This window comes from Manis pentadactyla, chromosome 3 (genome assembly GCF_030020395.1).
Source record: "Manis pentadactyla isolate mManPen7 chromosome 3, mManPen7.hap1, whole genome shotgun sequence".
Lineage (NCBI taxonomy): Eukaryota > Metazoa > Chordata > Mammalia > Pholidota > Manidae > Manis > Manis pentadactyla.
Window position 1 is genome coordinate 75,618,136 of NC_080021.1, and position 22,432 is coordinate 75,640,567.

The following is a 22,432-nucleotide window of genomic DNA, read 5'->3' on the forward strand; positions in this document are numbered from 1 at the left end:
CTGTAATGCCTAATGTGCGTATTTTCTTTTTCCCCTGTTTCCCAACATTAAGGCATGTGAGGAAACCTGCTTACCAGACAATTCATAACTTTCTATAAGAACAGAAAAACTAACTTAAAAGTGTGACCAATTAGAACAACTGACACAGATCCAAGCCGTGGAAGCCCTACAAGCCTGCTAGCAAACAAGGAATTAGACAGGATGACCTTGAGAGTCATTAGCCCAGGAAGAGACCCACTGGCAGTGTTTGGGGGGAACTCTCCCCTCGCAATGGCCAATGCACAAAATCAGCATGTAGCCAGACCACATAAACTTGGTGGAACTGGGACAGCCAGCCAGCAGCCACTGCCGACAGCTTCCCTTTAATGTAAGTTCTGCCAGCAGCATTTAATAAGCTCTTTCATCGAGTGCATTTTCTTTACCCTTGGAAACTACCATTCTGCATATTTCTTTTATCAGATATGCTAAAGTGTGTGTGTGTGTGTGCGTGTGCATATGTGTGTGTGGCATGTGGACACACACATGTGTTTTAGTCATACCATCAGCCACCCTAAGCCTCAACTCCATTTCTGCAACTCAGGAGCAAGCTGGTTGATACACACCATCTTGGCCTTACAGGTATTAAACACATGGTGATTAACAAGTTGGTAGCATTAAACATGCAATTATCACACATGATACTCTCTTCAGAAGACAAAGCTAAAAGCACAAAGTTTGAAAAGTAAATTTACTGATGTAACAGCACAGCAATGACCTCAGGTGCCCTGCTGACACGGTCTCCCAGGTGTGCACTGCTTTGTCATTTAATAACATGACAGAACTTCTGGATCTGAGGTGGCTAATGAGTGTGTAAGTTATTTAAGTGGGAAAGAAAGATCAGGAACTCTTTAAATTAGCTGCCCTCAAGCACCATGGATTGTGATAAAGACAAAAGCAGGCTTTGTCCCTTCTCCCCTGAAAAGGAACCTGATTGCATTGCTGGCCAATTATAACTGTGCACAAGCAACCCCAAGTTAGACAGCCCCCACTTTTATGTGACCCATGTTAACTCCGGCCTGCGCTGCAGCAATAGCCTCCAAGCTGGCCTTTCTGCCTATTGTCTTCCCTTCTCCCATCTGTTTTATATGATGTTGCCAGACTAATCATCCCGAATCACACTGCTAATCATTTCTTAGCTCAAACACTAGCCGTGGTTCTCCAGTGCCCGCAGACCCATAACTGAGCACTTACGTGGCTTTCCACAGCAGGGTCCCAGTGTGTCTACAGTTCACTCTCCCACATGTCCTTTATACTGTGGACAAGCTCCCCTTCGCTTTCCTGCCTCCTGCCCTGTGCTCAGATTATACATGAGCCTAATTCTATCTTCTTTTTCTAACCCTGATGGCCCAAATCCTCCTCAATCCCGCTGGCTCCCCTCATCTCAGTCCTGACAAACCGAGGGCTCTTGTACTCTCCTGAGCACTCACAAATCATGGGCATGCAGTCTTCATTCCTTCCATGATTTCTGGAGTACATGATACAGGTTTTCCTCATAACCATTACATAACACTATCACTTTAGTTAAGTAAGAAGGAAGACCAAAGTACTCATTAGTAACTGGGACAAACTACATATTTTCACAGCTTTTAATCCCATTCTTAGGGAGCAAGTTTGGTAAAGGCCTCTGGACTGAGAGAAATTTTTACTATTAATGTCTTAGGACAGCTAATAGTTGCGTTCTCACACCAAGCTCCTCTTTAACTTCAATGATTCAAAACCGCACGCACATACACAGCAAGAAAAGCTCAATTAGGGACTAATTTCTCTTTAACTGTTAGCAGTTCTGATGATTTCCAGCCATGGAGCACTAACACTTCCCTTCAAGGTGTGAGGCTTAGAGAAGTGCAGGGAAGCAGAATGAGGTGAGGTGACGTCCTGCTTCAGGGATCGGCAGGGCTGATGGTCCTTCACCTTCAGCCACCACAAACGGAGGCATCTTAAAGCACAGGAAGCTAGTGAAATGCACACAGAGATGACAGGATACAGTAACGACTGCAGACCACAAAACCCAGGATGGAGGGGCACAGTGGCCCATGGGGCGGGCTTACCATTGATAAGGTATGGGTGATTGCAGCACTTGCGCAATTCCATCATAGTGTTCAACAGGTTAGGGACGTTAGCTTGACCGCCACCTTTGGAAAGAAATGTAAAATTCTTCTCAAGGATGGCTCGGTAGTATTTCTTCTGAATGTTTGTTAGCTCGACTTCAATGATAGTTTCTTCTTTGGGGGCCAAGTTCTTTTCTACATCCTCCTTGAGGCGTCTCAACATCATTGGCTTTAGAATAGCCTGAAGCTTTTGCACCTAAAAAAAGGACCTTAAGTAAATACTGGTATCATGATTTGCTTGCATGTTAAAATATATTCTGGCATGAGGAATCAGGATTCTTATTTATTTACCTTTCATTTTTATTTGTCAAAGCCCAGGAAAGGTCTGAAGGCACTAATCTTTTGGCTTTCATGAGACATGCATGAAGGTTGAGTGAATCAATGTCAAGTGATACTATTCACCTATTCAAAAGTCCTGAACAGTCAGAAGTGTTGAGAAGTACATAGCACAAAAGAACCTAATTTATTCACTTAGCTTTCCTATTTGTTTTAAGCCATGGGAGTGATGGTGAGGAAAGAACAGACAATGTCAAGGGAGTGCTATGCTGCATTCCTCTTCCCTTCTAGAAAGAGCCGACAGAATGGGTGAGCGAGCCAGTCATTCAGCCCCTGCGCCAGTGAACGAGCAGAGGCTCTCTCTGGCTCCCTTTCCTGTTGACTGGTAATAGGACCTAGCACCCCAGGTAACTTTAAGGAAAGCACAACACAACAAAGCAGACTCCACTTTGAACTAAACTAAGAGGTTTTAGACAGTAAGCATATTTCCCTATTTTGAATACAGCATAATAACGAATACCTGCATAACTCTTACAATGTATAAAATAACCAATCACTTTTCATTCACAGTATCTCATGTATTTCTCACAGAAAATCCTGTGGGGTAGTTACAACCCATGTTTCTAAATGAAAATACACAGACTCAGAAAAGTAAGCAATGTGATCAAGTATACATTGTTAAGAAATAAGACTAGAACCTTAAAGCCTCAGGAGGCAAATAGCTCTACAGTGGCTTCTGACATTATGCCCAAGAGTCAACCCCTAGCAAAACCACCAACTTCTCCACACAGCAGTCTCTGACAACTATATGAACAGGTACGTGATCTCTCCAAGTCTCCCCCTTCCTGAGGGCAAACAGACAAACAAGGAAACCTCTATAGTGAAGCCTCAGGACAGCCAAGGAAACTAGACATAAAGCTCACTTGTCTATTAGCTGGAAAAAAATTGACAGAATTTACATTTTTAAATAATTCAATTTTAATATTTTGCCATTTCATGGGTTAATCTTCAATTATATGTCTAAATTACAAAGTAGAACTGATTTAAGTACCTGTTCTTCTGTTTTCAGATCACCAAATTCTTGCATAAAGGTGGTTTCTGAAGGGAAGCGACTTGGTTCCAAGAAATGAAGTAAGCTAAAGAGTTCTTCCACAGTGTTCTGGAGCGGGGTCCCGGTCAGCAGCACTTTATGTTCCTACAGGAACACAAGGAAAGTGACTGATTAAATCCTAACAAAAACCGTTTCTTAAAACTACAACATCTCTCTAGACATCCACTTCCCTACATCTGCTCACTAATGGTATGTCAGGGTGGGAACTAGGCATGAAGTCGGAAGCAAGAAAAGCATGGCCCCAGCTGCAGATGGATGTGCGGAGGGCCTTTCTAGAACTCTGCAGACCCCCGACCTCATAAATGCGTCTTGCCATTTTGTTTCTTCCTGGGGTTATTAGGGCAACATTTTTCTGCCATGGCTTTGTAAGTCCCCTATGTCTCAAGGCTTCTTCCCCCAAAAAAGTCTATATTTTTTCCTAAAATTCCTAGCCTCAGATACAGCTTATGTGCTTCTTTCTGTTCCCTGCATCAACAGTGCTCTCATCTCCCCATCTGCTTCCTGCATGACTCACTTTAGAGACAAAAGACGTTGTTCTATATGCAACAGCATATGAAAAACTATTTTGTTCTGTAAAAATTTCAAACTAGCAAAGAGGTCGGCTTGGTTTTAGATACCACAGTCACTGTTATTTATTTTTTTTACAGATGTTTTTTCTAACTTTGTTTCTTTGAACCAAGTTAGGTATTTCTTTAACATAATTCTTCCTATTTATGAGCTCATTTTCCATCTTTCCTTATGCATTTGTAGCCTTGACCTTCTACTTCTATACACCCAACACAGAGGAGTTGTTTTTCAGTAACCAGTCTTAACAATGGTGAGTTTATCATCGTAAGGGCCTTATTATTTTCCTCTTTGACCTTTTGATATATAGTACAGCTAATAAAACTATTTCAGAAAGTGCATATAACTTCTAGTAGGTTCAAAAGTAATATTCTGACTTAACAAGCAATCTGATGGTTGCTAAGCTGAAAGTATATGCTCAGTAAATACTAGATGAATAATATAATGAAGGACATGCTAATTTTATTTTCTACCATGTCTTAACTGTCAATGGAGCTCTCTGAAAGCAAAGTAAAGAAGTTCAATTTGCTTTTATTCTTCCTTTTCTCCCTTTTGAATAAAGAGGTCCTTTGAGTCAGGAAAATATACATCCCACCATTGCTTCATATTCATTAAATTCATAAAGAGTAAAGAGCTTACTAAGCAATTCAAAATTTCCCAATGTATAACCATACTGGTGGGTGACATGGGCCACAGTCCCTGACATACTCAAGCTCCGAATGACTTTATCCAATAATTTTTTAAAATACTGTCACAAATTCAAGAAAAGAGCTCTTGCAGTGGAATGGCAAAAGTTGTCTCCCAGTTTTTCACATCCTTTATGACCAAGTTAAATCTTGAATGTCTTCCCAAATAGCCTTTTAACTTACATTTCAAAATAAACTTATTTTATAAAAAGGAAAGGAACTTCTTTTTTTATGCTGCTTCCCCCACATAGGATTCTTAAAGCCAGTTACACCAAATGACTACACACACGACCCTGCTATAAGGTCATATAGGAGCAGTAGACTAAAACCAGGTTTCCATTTGAAAGTAACCATTAAATAGCATACACTTAATTAATTAATACACATAGAATCATAAAATGTCATGTAAGAGACGTAGGTTATCAAGCTTATCACCTCCAACCTCAACTACACCAGCAGATATGCTTTTGGCTTGAGGACATTTACCATTCTTTTTAGCTCTGATGGAGTGATGTCCATTTAATTTCATTTCAGCACACTCTTTAATTTGTGTGAAGCCTCCTGACAATGAAAGATAAGATAACGGAATCAATGAAGAACTACTACCACCTCCAGAGAATCCCCTCCTTGTTAAGGAGGAAAAAGGAGACGGCTTTGCTCCCCTGAGCTCTTATGAAGGACAGTGAAGACCACCATGTCCTTCAGTGGATCATCTTCACATGTGTTTCCTCTAAGATGGGGGAGCTGAAGACACTCAGTCTTCCCTTTTGGAGGATGCACTTGAGGATGATCCTCACCAAGGGCATATCTGTCAACACTGAGTCCAGTGCAGGTAACAGCAGTTGCCTATTGAACCTGCTCTGTAGTTGGACACAGTTATTATTTGCTACTTTCACCATGACTTATTCTAGGAAAGAAGACTGAAAAGTGCCTGGTGTATAACTCCCATGACATGTATTTTAAGGACAGACTTAAAAATCAGGCAATGAGCTTTTCTGAACTGGATAAATACAATTATATTCTAATTCTGAATACCTTCTACGTGTTCCATGTTAAAAACACCCCTTCTGAGGGGGAGGAGCCAAGATGGCGGCATGAGTAGGGCAGCGGAAATCTCCTCCCAAAACCATACACATTTTTGAAAATACAACAAATACAACTAATACTAAAAGAGAGACCAGAAAATACAGTACAACAGCCAGGCTACATTTACACCTGCGAGAACCCAGCACCTCACGAAGGGGGTAAGATACAAGCAGTGGCCCGGCAGGACCAGAGTGACCCCTGCATCCCAGCTCCCTGGCGGGAGGAAAGGAGTCAGAGTGGGGAGGGAGTGGGAGCCCAGGACTGCTAAATACCCAGCCCTAGTCATCCGCACCGGGAGCACAGACATACATTGCAACGTGTGCTGATATTAGGGTAACAGAAAAGTAAAACCAGCGATAGTGTCTCCGCAGCCGGCGCCCCTGGGACAAAAGAAAAGCGAGCACCTTTTGAAAGTCTTAAAGGGACAAGGGCTCCACAGCTGGATGGAAGTGTCCCGGCACACTCAGCCCTACAGCTGGGAATCCCAGGGAATTCTAGGTGCTCGAACCCCCTGGGTGATGGTGCAGCTCTGAAGCCCCTCACAGTGATAAACGGCCTCCTATTCATTCGCACACCGGCACGGCCCTGCCATAGCAGAGGAGCAGCCTGAGAGCGGCTGCGCCCACAGCAGCCACCCAGAGCCTCCTCTGCAGCCACCCGGGCCAGACTCAGAGGCCCTGCCAGCGTGCGGCAGCCCAGCACAGACAAAGGAAGTCGGGACAGAGCGCGAAAGGTCGCCGTTCTTGCAGGAGAGCACACCCAGAGCACCTGCCACTCCCCACCAGGCTCTAGGCTGCCCCGCCCATGGAGGCTCAGGAAATAAAACCGGAAGCTGCTTCCCATGTGCGGGTAACCAGCACAGGCAGTGCAGAAAGGCAAGGTGCAGGAAGGGACGTTGTTCTCCTAGCTAATACACATGCCAACTGCCTACGGCTACCTCTATCGCCATGAAAAGGCAGAAGAATTTGATCCAGTCCAGAATTACCCAGACAACCCCTGAGAGGGAGCCTGCGGAGATAGATTTAACCAATCTTCCTGAAAAAGAATTCAAAATAAAGGTCATAACCATGCTGATGGACCTGCAGAGAAATATGCAAGAGCTAAAGGATCAAGTTAGGAGGGAGAATACAGAAATAAAACAGTCTCTGGAAGGACTTAAGAGTAGACTGGATAAGGTGCAAGAGGCCATTAATGCAAGAGAAATCAGAGAACAGGCACACAGAGAAGCTGAGGCAGAGAGAGATAAAAGAATCTCCAGGAATGAAACAATATTAAGAGAACTGTGTGCCTAATCCAAATGGAACAATATTTGCATTATAGGGGTACCAGAAGAAGAAGAGAGAGAAAAAGGGATAGAAAGTGTCTTTGAAGAAATAATTGATGAAAACTTCCACAAACTGGGGGAGAAAATAGTCTCTCAGACCATGGAAGCACACAGAACTCCCAACACAAGGGACCCAAGGAAGACAACACCAAGACACATAATTAAAATGGCAACGATCAATGACAAGGACAGAGTACTAAAGGCAGCCAGAGAGAGAAAAAAGGTCACCTACAAAGGAAAACCCATCAGGCTATCATCAGACTTCTCAACAGAAACTTTACAGGCCAGAAGAGAATGGCATGATATATTTAATGCAATGAAACAGAAGGGCCTTGAACCAAGAATACTATATCCAGCACGATTATCATTTAAATATGAAGGAGGGATTAAACAATTTCCAGACAAGCAAAAGTTGAGGGAATTTGTCTCCCACAAACCACCTCTACAGGTATTTTAAAGGGACTGCTCTAGATGGAAGCACTCCTAAGGCTAAATAGACGTCACCAGAGAAAATAAAATCACAGCAAAGAAAGCAGACAAACCAAATACTAACTAAAGGCAAAAAAAAAAAAAATCAGCTACTCACAAAAGCAGTCAAGGGAAACACAAAACAGTACAGAATAAAATACCTAACATATAAAGAATGGAGGAGGCGGAATAAGAAGAGAGAGAAATAAAGAATCATCACACTGTGTTTATAATAGCTTAATAAGCGAGTTAAGTTAAATAGTTAGATAGTAATGAAGCTACCCTTGAACCTTTGGTAACCACGAGTCTAAAGTCTGCAATGGCAATAGGTACATATACTTCAAAAATCACCCTAAATGTAAATGGACTGAATGCACCAATCAAAAGATACAGAGTAAGAGAATGGATAAAAAAGCAAGACCCATCCATATGCTGCTTACAAGAAACTCACCTCAAACCCAAAGACATACACAAACTAAAAGTCAAGGGGTGGAAAAAGATATTTCATGCAAACAATAGGGAGAAAAAAGCAGGTGTTGCAGTACTAGTATCAGACAAAATAGACTTCAAAACAAAGAAAGTAACAAGAGATAAAGAATAATATTACATAATGATAAAGGGGTCAGTCCAACAAGAAGATATAACCATTATAAATACATATGCACCCAATCAGGAGCACCAACATATGTGAAACAAATATTAACAGAATTAAAGGAGGAAATAGAATGCAATGCATTCATTCTAGGAGACGTCAACACACCACTCACTCCAAAGGACAGATCAAGCAGACAGAAAATAAGTAAGGACACAGAGGCACTGAACAACACACTAGAACAGATGGACCTAATAGACATTTACAGAACTCTACACCCAAAAGCAGAAGGATACACATTCTTCTCAAGTGCACATGGAACATTTTCCAGAATAGACCACATACTAGGCCACAAAAAGAGCCTCAGCAAATTCAAAAAGACTGAAATTGTACCAACCAACTCTCAGATCACATAGGTATGAAACTAGAAATAAATTGTACAAAGAAAACAAAAAGGCCCACAAACACATGGAAACATAACAACATGCTCCTAAATAATCAATGGATCAATGACCAAATTAAAACAGAGATCAAGCAATATATGGGGACAAATGAAAATAACAGCACAACACCCCAACTTCCATGGGACCCAGCAAAAACAGTTCTAAGACAAAAGTATACAGCAATCCAGGCCTATTTAAAGAAGGAAGAACAATCCCAAATGAACAGTCTAAATTCACAATTATTGAAACTGGAAAAAGAAGAGCAAATGAGGCACAAAGTTAGTAGAAGGAGGGATACAATAAAGATCAGAGAAGAAATAAATAAAATTGAGAACAATAAAACAATAGAAAAAATTAATGAAACCAAGAACTGGTTCTTTTAGAAATAAACAACACAGATAAACTCCTAGCCAGACTTATCAAGAAAATAAGAGAATCTATACAAATAAACAGAATCAGGAATAAGAAAGAAAAAATCACTATGGACATCACAGAAATACAAAGAATTATAAGAGAACACTATGAGAAATTATATGCTAACAAACTGGATAACCTAGAAGAAATGGACAACTTTCTAGAAAAATACAACCTTCCAAGGCTGACCCAGGAAGAAACAGAAAGTCTAAACAGACAAATTACCAGGAATGAAATTGAATCAGTAATCAAAAAACTACCAAAGAACAAAATCTCTGGGCCAGATGGATCACTGCTGAATTTTATCAGACACTTAGAGAAAATATAATACCCACACTCTTTAAAGTTTTCCAAAAAACAGAAGAGGAGGGAATACTTCCAAACTCATTCTATGAAATCAGTATCACCAAAACCAGGCAAACACACCACAAAAAAAAAGAAAACTACAGACCAATACCCTTGATGAACATAGATGCAAAAATACTCAACAAAATATTAGCAAACGGAATTCAAAAATACATCATGATCAAGTAGGATTCATCCCAGGGATGCAAAGATGGAAAAACATTTGAAAATCCATCAGCATCATCCACCATATCAATAAAAAGGACAAAAATCACATGATCATCTCCACAGATGCTGAAAAAGCATTTGACAAAATTCAACACTCATTCATGATAAAAACTCTCAGCAAAATGGGAACAGAGGGCAAGTACCTCAACATAATAAAGACCATATATGACAAACCCACAGCGAACATCATACTTAACAGCAAGAAGCTGAAAGCTTTTCCTTTAAGATCGGGAACAAGACAAGGATTTTATTCCCCACTTTTATTCAACATAGTTCTGGAGGTCCTAGCCACGGCAATCAGACAACACAAAGAAATAAAAGGCATCCAGATTGGCAAGGAAGAAGTTAAACTGTCCCTGTTTGCAGATGATATGATATTGTACATAAAAATACCCTAAAGAATCCACTCCAAAACTACTAGATCTAATATCTGAATTCAGCAAAGTTGCAGGATACAAAATTAATACCCAGAAATCTGTGGCATTCCTATACACTAATGATAAACTAGCAGAAAGAGAAATCAGAAAAACAATTCCATTCACAAATGCATCAAAAAGAATAAAATACCTAGGAATAAACCTAACCAAGGAAGTGAAAGACCTATACCCTGAAGAGTACAAGACACTCTTGACAGAAATTAAAGAGGACACTAATAAATGGAAATTCATCCCATGCCCTTGGGTACGAAGAATTAATATTGTCAAAACAGCCATCCTGCCTATAGCAATCTACATTCAGTGCAATCCCTATCAAAACACTGACAGCATTCTTCAATGAACTGGAACAAATAGTCCTAAAATTCATATGGAACCATAAAAGACCCCAAATAGCCAAGGCAATCCCGAGAAGGAAGAATAAAGCAGGAGGGATTGCGCTCCCTAACTTCAAGCTCTACTACAAAGCTACAGTAATCAAGACAATTTGGTACTGGCACAAGAACAGACCCACAGACCAAGGGAACAGACTAAAGAGTCCAGATATTAACCCAAGCATATATGGTCAATTAATATATGATAAAGGAGCCATGGATATACAATGGGGAAATGACAGCCTTTTCAACAACTGGTGTTGGCAAAACTGGACAGCTACATTTAAGAGAATGAAACTGGATTGCTCTCTAACGCCATACCCAAAAGTAAATTCGAAATGGATCAAAGACCTGAATGTAAGTCATGAAACCATAAAACTCTTAGAAGAAAACATAGGCAAAAATTTCTTGAATATAAACATGAGCAACTGTTTCATGAACATATCTCCCCAGGCAAGGGAAACAAAAGCAATGATGAACACGTGGGACTATATCTCAAACTAAAAAGCTTCTGTACAGCAACAGCAAAGGACAGCACCAGTAGAACAAAAAGGCATCCTACCGTATGGGAGAATATATTCATAAATGACATATCCGATAAGGGGTTGACATCCAAAATATATAAAAAAAGCTCACATGCCTCACAACCAAGGAGCAAATAACCTGATTAAAAAATGGGCAGAGGATATGAACAGACACTTCTCCAAAGAAGAAATTCAGATGGCCAACAGGCACGTGAAAAGATGCTCCATATCGCTAATCATCAGGGAAATGCAAATTAAAACCATAATGAGATATCACCTCACACCAGTTAGGATGGCCAACATCTAAAAGACAAGTGACAACAAATACTGGAGAGGATGTGGAGAAAGGGGAACCCTCCTACACTGCTGGTGTGAATGTAAATTAGTTCAACCATGGTGGAAAGCAGTATGGAGGGTCCTCAAAAAACTAAAAATAGAAATACCATTTGGCCCAGGAATTCCACTCCTAGGAATTTACCCTAAGAATACAGAATCCCAGATTCAAAAAGACATATGCACCCCTATGTTTATCGCAGCACTATTTACAATTGCCAAGAAATGGAAGCAACCTGTGTCCATCAGTAGATGAACGGATAAAGAAGATGTGGTACATACACACAATGGAATATTATTCAGCCATAAGAAGAAAACAAATCCTACCATTTGCCATAACATGGATGGAGCTAGAGGGCATTATGCTCAGTGAAATAAGCCAGGTGGAGAAAGACAAATACCAAATGATTTCACTCATCTGTGAAGCATAACAACAAAGCAAAAAACGGAAGGAACAAAACAGCATCAGAATCACAGAACCCAAGAAGGGACTAGAGGTTACCAAAGGGAAAGGGATAGGAGAGGGTGTGTCGGAAGGGAGGGATAAGGGGATTAAGGGGCATTACAATTAGCACACATAATGTAGGGGGGGCACAGGGAGGGAAGTATAGCACAGAGAAGACAAGTAGTTACTCTACAGCATCTTACTATGCTGATGGACAGTGACTGTAACGGGGTATGTGGTGGGGACTTGATAATGGGGGAAATATAGTAACCACAATGTTGCTCATGTGATTGTATATCAATGATACCTTAATAAAAAAATGAATACAAGTCATCAAAACCCACCTTGTTAACTACAGAGCAAACAGAAGCCTGAGGATGACTGAGGTCATGGAGTAACTCCTATTAGGCAATCACACACAGCTGTATGGAACAGAATCAATCAATTCCTACTACTTCTATAGCAGGTTATCCCATGATACTCCTACTGAAAAAAATCTAGAAAAATCTCATCAGAAACACCTGACCAATCTCTTGAGCGACTGAAAGATATGGGATGAGTATGGTCTAAAACTCCAGATCCGATTGGCGATCTTATAATGCCTCAAACTTTTAAATGTCTGCGCAAACTGGACCAATTCCAAACCTCAGCCCAACCTACTGAGAACTTAAATCTTCAAGTGTCACTGGCTCCAGTAACCCAGAACCTATGAGCCCTTGGAATATAACTGAATTACCATCACTGAGCTATAAAACTTGGCGTAACAGCTTATGAAATGGCAGTATTTATAAATAAAAGGGAAAAGCAATACTTGAAACTCATGTCAGGGAAAATATCATGACTACACTCTGCTGTGATACAACGGTGCAGAGATACCAGCCAACAATGTAAGAATCAGGAAGACAGCAGCAACTTTTGAGTAACTGAAAGCTGAGGAGGATACATCACAATATTTCACAGGCTTTGCAAACATCCTTCACAGGTATCAGTAAAGTTCAGAGCAGCAGGAATATTAGTAACAATTTCATTCAAGTTCATTGGAATCACCAATGTGATTACTGACCAAGTCCATCATCTTGAGCCCCTCCAACAGCTTGCAGTTCCTGTTCTTCAGTCTGTGGGCTTCATCAATGACTACGCAGCGCCATGGAATATTCCGCAGCTCAGGACAATCAGTCAAAATCATTTCAAATGTAGTGATGATGGCGTGAAACTTATAGGACCCCTTTATCACACGACCCTATGAGAACAAATCTGAATTATTATTTAGCATTAAAGATTACACTGATAATTTGGAGGGTGAATAAATAGCATAAAACATATGTATTTACCTCTTGGGTAAATCTTTACATATATCCTTATTTTTGGTAACATACTTTGTTTTCAAGGTATTTTGGAGGTTTTAAACTGTTATGGCATACCAAAGTTTCAAAACTTTTCCTTTTTTATGGCACTTTGGGAATTGTTAGTAAAATTTCGGATCCAATTTCCTTACAGATCACATGCAGTGAAGTGCCACTAAATGTGCCATTCTAGTTACACCCTCCAGACTCCAAAACATGAAAGGCCAAAAGGATTATATACCAAGATAACTTTCTAAAGCCTTTTTTTTTTTTACCTTTTTTCACTTTTTAACTTATCTCTTACTTTTAAAGAGCTAAAATGAAAAACATTCACTTAGAACTTACAACAATTTCCCAAATCTAAAGATAAAATATCAAATTAGATTTTAATGTTTTCCTCCTTTAAGTATTTAGTTGTAGGTCAGATTTTACACTTAGAGCAAACAAACATGTAAAACAAACCTCTGTCCTTACAGGACTTCCAAACCACATATAGCTTAAAACTATTTTATCACATACTGTTTTTCCTTGTCTCATCTAATGCTTCACTGTCAATATCGGAGTAATTGCATATAGGTAACTAGAATAAGTAAAAAGATCATAGCAATTACTCCTAAGAGCTGAGGTATAAATTCTTCCCTATCACTCAATGGGTCATTCAACATTACCTTGCTAATGTTTTTCACTTTTTCTAGGAACAGAACAACAAAATATTCTTTCTATTCACATTTAATGATGACATTTGTTTTGTTTGCTTAGATTTCTCTTAAGCTTTCAAAATAAAACCAATAAGCACATTAATACATTAAAAGATTTTCAGTAGTTATTCAAGGTAAAAGTATTTCATCTGTTCTAATCTAATAATCAGAATAACCAAAGCTATGAAAATAAAAATCTCTAATAGTAAGATGTGGAAATATAACACCAACATAGTAAGAAATTTAAGCAAATTTCTTACTTTTGCAAAATCTAGACATTCCCCCAAATGTGTAAAGCCATTTTAATATCCAAGGTCTTAAAATGCATATAATAAGCATAAGGAATTACCATCTGCGATGGCTTACCTGGGGATCTTTGAAGTACATTTCATACAACTGAATGGTCCGACGACTAGCCTGACTCCCATGATACACAACCACGTTCAACTCTGTCCAGGTACGGAATTCCCTTTCCCAGTTGGGGATTGTGGACAATGGGGCAATTACTAAAAAAGGGCCATGGATTCCTTTCAAATATATCTCATAGAGAAATGTAATGGACTGGATAGTTTTTCCCAAACCCATTTCATCTGCTAAAATGCAGTTTCGCCTTTGGGAAGAAAATAAAACAAGGAAAGTTTAGTAAGTAGAAATATTAGGCACCGCTTTCTTTTCACAAAATATATACTGTCATATGCACAGATTTATATCTTAAATATTCTCTTAGATTCAATAAAATAATTTTGAAGCAAAATCATCTAAGACATAAAAATGATTTCAACATACTATCAATCTCTGTATTAATATTTGTTGAATGAACAAATATTAGGCATACTTCAAAAGCTTGCTGGTTTTTATAATTATTTGAGAGTTAAAATGTTAAGTTATATTTGATTAATATTTTCAATAACTACAAAGGAAAAGAGCTAGAGGGTTAAGAGAAACATGTTTTACATACATGTTGTACCAATTGAAAAGTAGCCAGTTTACTCCCTCCAACTGGTATTCCCTGAGTTTGTTATTGTTTTTATACTCCCTGGAACTCTCAGATTTCTTCCAATCATCAGCAGGAGGTCGCTCCTGTTTCAAATATAGTAAATCCCATTAGTGGTTTCTCAAAGACCATACCACCATGCTATTTTCAAATTAAATCTTCTACCATTAGCCAATTCTTACCACACGCTCTGTTTCCGGCTCCCTGGACATTAGTTTCTCAAACTCTTCAATCTTTGCTTGATCTAGGTCCTGCCTTAACTCCCACGTGCTGTCTTCATAAGGCAGTGAGCACCACTTCACCAGATAGTGAGTCACAGGCTGGGCCAGTTTAAATACATCAGAATTGGATTCATTTGATGAAAAGATAGACAGAGACAGACAGAAAGGAAAAACATGCACTCTACTTCATTTGTTGATAGACACTACCCCAGAAAAGTAAGACAGTTGGGAGAAGTTTTAAAACTATCACCATTAAACAACAGTCCCCAGTAACAGTCTCAAGTCTAAACTGATAATATACTATTATTAATATTATCAGAACTAATTTTTATTTAAGTCATTGGTTAGTAATGTTCAAAAGACAAAATGTATAAAAAAATAGTAAACAACAGAGTGGAATTTGAGCCTATTCTAGTCTGTGCAAATCGCTCATCAAGTGTCTGATTCAGACTTCCATGGCAAATCATCTTAGTGTCTTTACATATTTACATAATTAGCTAGTTTCTTTAACAATGAGAAACAGGCCTGAGTTTATTGGAACATCTGCCTTTTTCTTAAAGACAGAGTGTTTATATCCAATCACTTTAAAAATAATGTGTTTGCACTCTAGAAGATTGGAGAGCAAAATATTTTGGGTAATGCAAATCAACAGGATTTCATTTGTCTTTCCTCCAGAAAATACTTGTATTTATTGACCTTCATTTCAGAACCAAGGTACACTGACTTGGTTGTGATGTTAAAAACATTTGCTGTACTATGTAATTATACTATGAAATAATTTTTTTTTAAGTACAACTATGCAAAACTAGAAAAGTAAGTATCATGTGCTAGATACAGCCTTTGAAACATCATGGACTTCATGATACAGAGTTTGGAGTAAAATAGGAATTCATAGCAGACTTTCACTAACCAGGCAAGATTGAAGCACTCTGTATAAAGCTTACTTACAAAAAGAAGCCAGAAATGATGGAACTCATGATGGGTGGGCATATTATTACCAAGACATGACACTCAGGAAGTCACTAGGCTTGTCTTTCCTCTTACTGTCCTATCAACTGTCCTTTACAGCCTCATAGGGTTTTGGTGAGCATCACAAGAATGTCAAGACTGGGATCTCATAAAGAGAAGTATTTCATATTATCCTCTAAGTACCACATTAAATGAAGTTCATCTCCTTCACTAAGGGTGTCTGTCCAATGTTAAATGACACCAAACTCCATTCTGCTCTAAGACGCCTCTTAATTTTATAAGGGAAATTGTGCTACATGATAGATTTATACCAAAATGTACTGAAGTATTTACTGATCACATTCTGGAATTGTGCAAAATGTCAATGTATATGTTTCATATTGAAAACTTATTTCTTTTGAAAAGCTCTCAGACAAAACATAAAACACATTTAACACTACTAAGTCATAAAACAAACAGTAAGTCAATAAGTTTCAGTTAAATTTAGCACAAGTGTGTCATGATCCAAGGCTCTGACCAGAACCAGATCTAGCATTCCATAACCAGTCTCTGTAAACACATAAGCTGTCTGAGTCACTGCCCCCTAACACAAATGATCTTCTGTTACCTCTCCCCGGTCATCTGTGCTACGTGCGAAGTCCATTATCCGGTCAACCTCCACATAATCTGGATTAAAAAGCTCATCTTCAATCTGTACCAAAGGAAAAAAAAGTTAAAATGTTTATCTAATACCTGAGAGTACACACTATTCCATTTTTCACCAGGCAATAATATTTTGGGTCACAGCAATACAAATTTTATATTTGGCAAATTCTATTATATTAATTTAAATGCTACAATTTAGCAAAATCATTCCCCATGAGGAAATTAGACTTCTCAGACTTTGTTAACTGGGTCTTTTAATTACTGTGTAAAACCTTTTTACTGTGAGAGAATGTTTAAGAATATTTTAAATGAAGTGTGAAATTACAATTCACTAATGAGCAATCCAAAAGGCTTATGGCATGCAATGCATTTTGAATCCTTGAAGCTACAGCTTACAATAAAGAATCAGAGCCATGTGCGGTAACTGCTATTGGAGGCTCATAACCACTGAAGTTGTTTGATACCTTACAGCATCACTTAGAGAATGTTATTCAAAAGCTAAAAACCCTGAAACCAGTGAGTTTCATATTTTAGTGTGAACAGCGTTTACAGTGTTTGGTCGTCTTCCCCAATCAATATTAGTACCTCATTTGAATATGGTCTTGACATTAATCTAAGCATTCTAATGATTTATTTGTACTGAATATTGAGCATTTGGCTGAAAGTATTAAGGATAAAGAAATGAAGCTTAAATTATTGGGTTATTTAGCCAATATATTAACTATCCCTACAAAGTAAGGTAATACAACTTGCTTGCAAAGTTATCTCATATAAAACAATAGGATATAGCTCCAACGGAAATTATAGACTAAAACATACTTTAAAGAAGTCAGTCAGATAATCAGAAAGCACAAGACACATTACGTGTTCCTACTGATTAATTTATCAGTAAAAAAACTTCATCAAATACTTTACAAAGACATACTAGACACCATTCATATCCTTTAAATTGCAGGTTGAAAAGATAAGCTGTTTGGTCACAGTGGGCTCAAAGGGTAACAGCACCAAGTTTAATGCTTTCAACTTTGAATTATGAAACAAAATTCAGAAATAGAAAAATGTGTTTCAGCTGCTTCAGGCCTTTACAATGGAGTTGATTAGCAAAACAAAAAAATTCACTGAAATGTTCAGTTAATTTAAATTGTTAATGTATTAGTGCACCAGCTTTGTCGAAAGCTTCTAGATGCTGTACATATAATATAAATAATATAATATAAATATCCATAGAAAAGGTCAGCCGAACATATGATGTCTCTTTCTAAAAGGAAGCTAATGATTTCAACTTGCCTAATGTCATAAACTTTTAATTTTAGTTTCATTAAGAAGGGCACAGAATTTTCACAGTATTTTCTTAGAAACTGCCCTTTCAAAAAAGAATCACCTATTCTCCAAGATGAAAGGAGTCCCATTTGATAACTCCATTCCCTTCAGTGCTAACTCTGCACTGCAAAGATCTCCCATAAATACAAACATTACAACCTGTCTGTCGGGAGCACGGAAATCAGACTCTAGAAGAACACAGACTTCACCTGAGAGTATAAGGATTTTATAATATAAAAGTACTGGACACTCTTTTGCTCCCCAGCCCCCATCTCCAAAGAGAGAAGGGGCTCTGAAATAAGTTGTTAAACAAGTATTATTTTGGATCAAATTTCACACTTCTTCACAATTTATATTCTGTTAACTCCTTTACAAAAAGGAAAATGAATAAATCAGCAAGTTTAATCTTTCAATATGAAATTTTCTTTTTATCTCCTTGAGGCTGTAAGTGAAACCTATTTGGTGATCAGAAGTCCAGAGACCCCAGTAAGCAGTTTGTGAAAGCATTTTTTTTTAATGTAATTCACTATGTTGGGGGGGAAGTTGGCACTTCTTAAAAAAATACAAGTTTTCCTCCCCGCCAAAAGTGTAATTACTTTCTCTTCATGACTGATAACATAGTAAAAGGGGGTAGGCAAAAATATACCAACTTCTATACCACAGCACGTCATTTGTGAAAATGAGTTTAGTGAACTGTAATCAGGCATTGACCTGAACAAAAGATATCTGCCACACACCTTCCCCAACAGAAGTAAATGCATATTCTAAAACATGTACTTAATACTCACCATAGTTTTTAACCCACCAAATCTTAATAGAACTTTTGTGTACTTACTTATTTCATTGTCTACTAACTGTACTCTTATTATAAGATTTTAATCACACAATCATATTTCCACATAATAGCTTAAGGACCAGTACCTTCTAGACTAAGCAACAGGAAGAATGAGAAATTTCCTGTTTACAAATGCTTTTAGCAATAACCACTTACCAACATGTAAGTAACAGTACCAAATGAGGCAAACTAGTTCGTCTGAATAATTTACTGAACTAAAATTCAAACTTCAGAACAGTTTACTAAAGTAATTTCTTCAGAAAATTAACCAGGTATTTCATACCTCTGAAAGGAACTTGTTCTGGCCCTGCTTTGCCTTAAATCGTTTAATCTTTTGCTGAATTCTCTTATCTTTTTCCAGATCTTCTACAGATGCCCATTGACAATGAAGATAAGAGCTAAAAGAATAAAATAATATACTTGACAACATGTAGAAAATAATTAATCCTTTATTAAATACATCTTTTATTACTCTGAGAAAATCAACTGAACAGATAATTACATAACTTGCTTTAACTACTCACAGAGGCTGCTCATGTTTCAACATGATCACTAATGTTTGAAACTAAAAAAATTAATAATAGTGTCTAAAGTTTGCCTACTGTCCTGAGCCTCAAGCTCTCTTAAGACACTCCCCATTAAAAAAAAGAAAAGGACCTAATAACAAGCTGTTTTCTTAAGTGAATGGATTACACTTCAATACAAAACAATTAGCACTATAGGGTGGCCTTAATTACGAATTTATGCATTGAGCCTTTTATCATTAATTGAGAATAAAAGGTTCTTATCAAGTTAAAAGAATTCAAATTTAAAACAGCACAGGTAAAGCTAACTTAGTCCTTGAAGAGCAATTGGTGAGAAAAGGACTACCATCCATTCTTTGAATACCCATGCCCCTAGCTGGCTCCTGAACAGTTCCTTCTCACCAAGTCCCATTCTCTCAGGAGCTCTGAAATGATGTCCCTCAGTCCCATGTGAATGTTTCACTCCCTTGACTGACCAACACCCCTTTTGACTCACCATCCCTCTGAGCACATGTTGTTTTCCCTAACCTGAACTCGAATGCTCCCTTTCTCCTCACCAAGACTCACAGGTATATAGTTAGCATTTTATGGTATCTCTGACATTCTTATATTTGGCATTTTAATATTCTTTTGTACCATCATTCTCTCCCTGGCCCGCTAGCTTCAACTATCTCTTATTTCTCTTTCTGGTTAGAAAAGAAATGAGGTTCTTAAATACGTATCACTTTCAAAATCAAGTATACTACTTTTAGAAATTATGCAGTCCTTACAATACCTTTCAAAAAATGATTTATGATATGGAAAAGGTTTATGATATTAAGTATCATATCACTTATATCTATGTAATGTCTAATATGAATTTTCAAAGGGAGGACTGATTTAGTCCTTCTACAACTGACTGAGGGAGATTAGGACTTTAAATACCTATGCCTTATATCTCTATGAATTGATATAAGTCCTATATATGCATAAACACAGAGAGTAGACTAGATGAGAATGCCTCAGAATTACCATCTTAATGATGGTGGTAAGAATACAAGTATTTTATTTTGTACTTTCAACTTGAATCTTCCCCAAGTTTTCAACAAATGATACGCAATACAAATAAGAAACAAACATTACAAAAATAATCTAGTCTAGTCTTCTAATTATTGGATGGAGAAGTCAAGTGGGCCCTCAGTGCTCTTGTCTGAAGTGTACAGCCTTGCAAGTGCCACCAGTGTGGCTGGGTGGTGGGCACAGGCTCTAGCATGTGGGTCCAGCTTAGGTCTCCCTCTTGTAAACTGGGATGAAATTTTCAGCCCATGACTGTTTTACAAAATGTAGAAAAACCACAAGCTTTTCCACTAAGATCAGAAACAAGGTGAGGATGCTCACTATCTTCACTATTATTCAATATTGTATCTGAGGCAGTAGCTAAGAGGAGCAATAACTGGAAAATAATAAGTAAAACTAAAATTGCAGATGATATGACTGAATAACTGGAAAGCACTGGAAAATCAATTAGAAAACCAACTCAAAACAATAAAATAATTCAGTAATGGAGCAAGATATAAAATTAACATACAGAAAGCCAACAGCCTCTATTTACACAAATGAGAGCTAGAAGATACAATGGTAGAGAAAACCTTTTTTTGATAACAATATAATACTTAGCAATAAATTTAATTAAAAATGTGTAAAACTTACACAAGGAAATACTTAAAACCTTCTGAAAGACAAAAATAGAGTTGAACCAACTGAAAAGACATCTTTGTTTTTAGCATAAGTTATCATAAATCATAAATTTGTGAATTTAACACATGTAAATAAAAATATAAAGAAACATTGTTATGGAGCTAAACAAGTTAATATTGGACTTACATATAAAAATAAACATGCCAAAATATCCAGGAAAACAGTAAAAAGGAAAAGCTCTTAGAGGAAACCAGATAATAAAATGCACTATAAAGCCCCTAGAAGAAAAATAGTGTGCTACTGGCTCAGGAATAGACAGACCAAAGCTCTAGAAGAAAGTACAGGTATATCCAAATAAATGCTTAACTTCAGTACATAATAAATGTTACATCTCAAATCACTGGGGCTAAGATGAACTCTTTAATAACAGTGTTAGAACAACATTTAGAAAAGAATAAATTTGAGCCATGCTTTGCACTATACATAAAAATAAGCAACAAGTTTAGGATTAGGTACCCAGAGACAGAAAACAAACCATGCACATACTAGAGGGAAAAAGGTAACTTCCTCTTTAACCCATGTATAGGGAAAGGCTTTCTATGACTCAAGCCAGATCCAATAAAAGAAAAGATTAATAAATCTAACAATGTAATTTTTTAAATTTATAATGTAATAAACATAAAATCAAAAGACAACTGAAACTGGGAAAAGGTGGTTGCAACATATAATGCACATAAAGGACTCATATTCTACATATACAAAGAACCTTAAAACTTGAGGGAAACAATAAAAAAAAGAGCAGAAGACATGAACAATTAACAAAACAAGATATAAACATGGCCATTCAACTTATGAAAAGATGTTCTATCCCATTCACAATAAAAGAAAATGCCAATTAAAACTACACTGAAATATGATTTCTCACAAAAAGTAAAAAGCAAAGCACCACACTGTATTGTAAAAGTTGTGGGGAAATAGGTGTGCTCATACACTGTTGCTGGGAATGCAAACTGACATACCCTTCCGGAGGGGAATTTGGCAATATCTAACAGAAATATACATATTTGTTTTTTGATATAGCAATTTCATTTTTAGGCATTCACCCTGAAGCTATGCCTCCAACAATTTGAAAATATGTAAGTGTGAGAATATATATTGCAGCATTATCTGTAACTATAAAATATCAGAAGCCATTTACATGCCCACATACATAGGAGATTGGCTGGATAAACTATGGTATGGCCATGTAATGAAGTACTATGCAACTGTAACAAAGAATGAGGATGACTGTATGAGCAGATGTCAAGTAATTTCCAGAATATAGTACTGCAAAAAAAGCAGTGTAAGCATGTACTGATAGTATGCTATTCTTTTATGTGTTAGAAAAAAGGGGGAGCAATATATATTATTAT

General features: G+C 37.6%; 1 protein-coding gene across 5 annotated transcripts in view; it reads right to left on the reverse strand.

Moving 5' to 3' along the window:
• The window catches only part of CHD7 (chromodomain helicase DNA binding protein 7), a 193,253-nt gene that overhangs the window by 32,323 nt on the left and 138,498 nt on the right, over positions 1 to 22,432 (reverse strand). For all 5 annotated transcript variants that reach the window (XM_036907541.2, XM_036907542.2, XM_036907539.2 and 2 more), the window contains 8 exons: positions 19,103 to 19,217; positions 16,627 to 16,710; positions 15,012 to 15,149; positions 14,794 to 14,915; positions 14,202 to 14,445; positions 12,858 to 13,034; positions 3,475 to 3,618; positions 2,088 to 2,343 (listed from right to left, as the gene is read on the reverse strand). In XM_036907541.2, the coding sequence (XP_036763436.2) occupies positions 2,088 to 2,343; positions 3,475 to 3,618; positions 12,858 to 13,034; positions 14,202 to 14,445; positions 14,794 to 14,915; positions 15,012 to 15,149; positions 16,627 to 16,710; positions 19,103 to 19,217 (1,280 nt within the window). The remainder of the gene's footprint in view (positions 1 to 2,087; positions 2,344 to 3,474; positions 3,619 to 12,857; positions 13,035 to 14,201; positions 14,446 to 14,793; positions 14,916 to 15,011; positions 15,150 to 16,626; positions 16,711 to 19,102; positions 19,218 to 22,432) is intronic.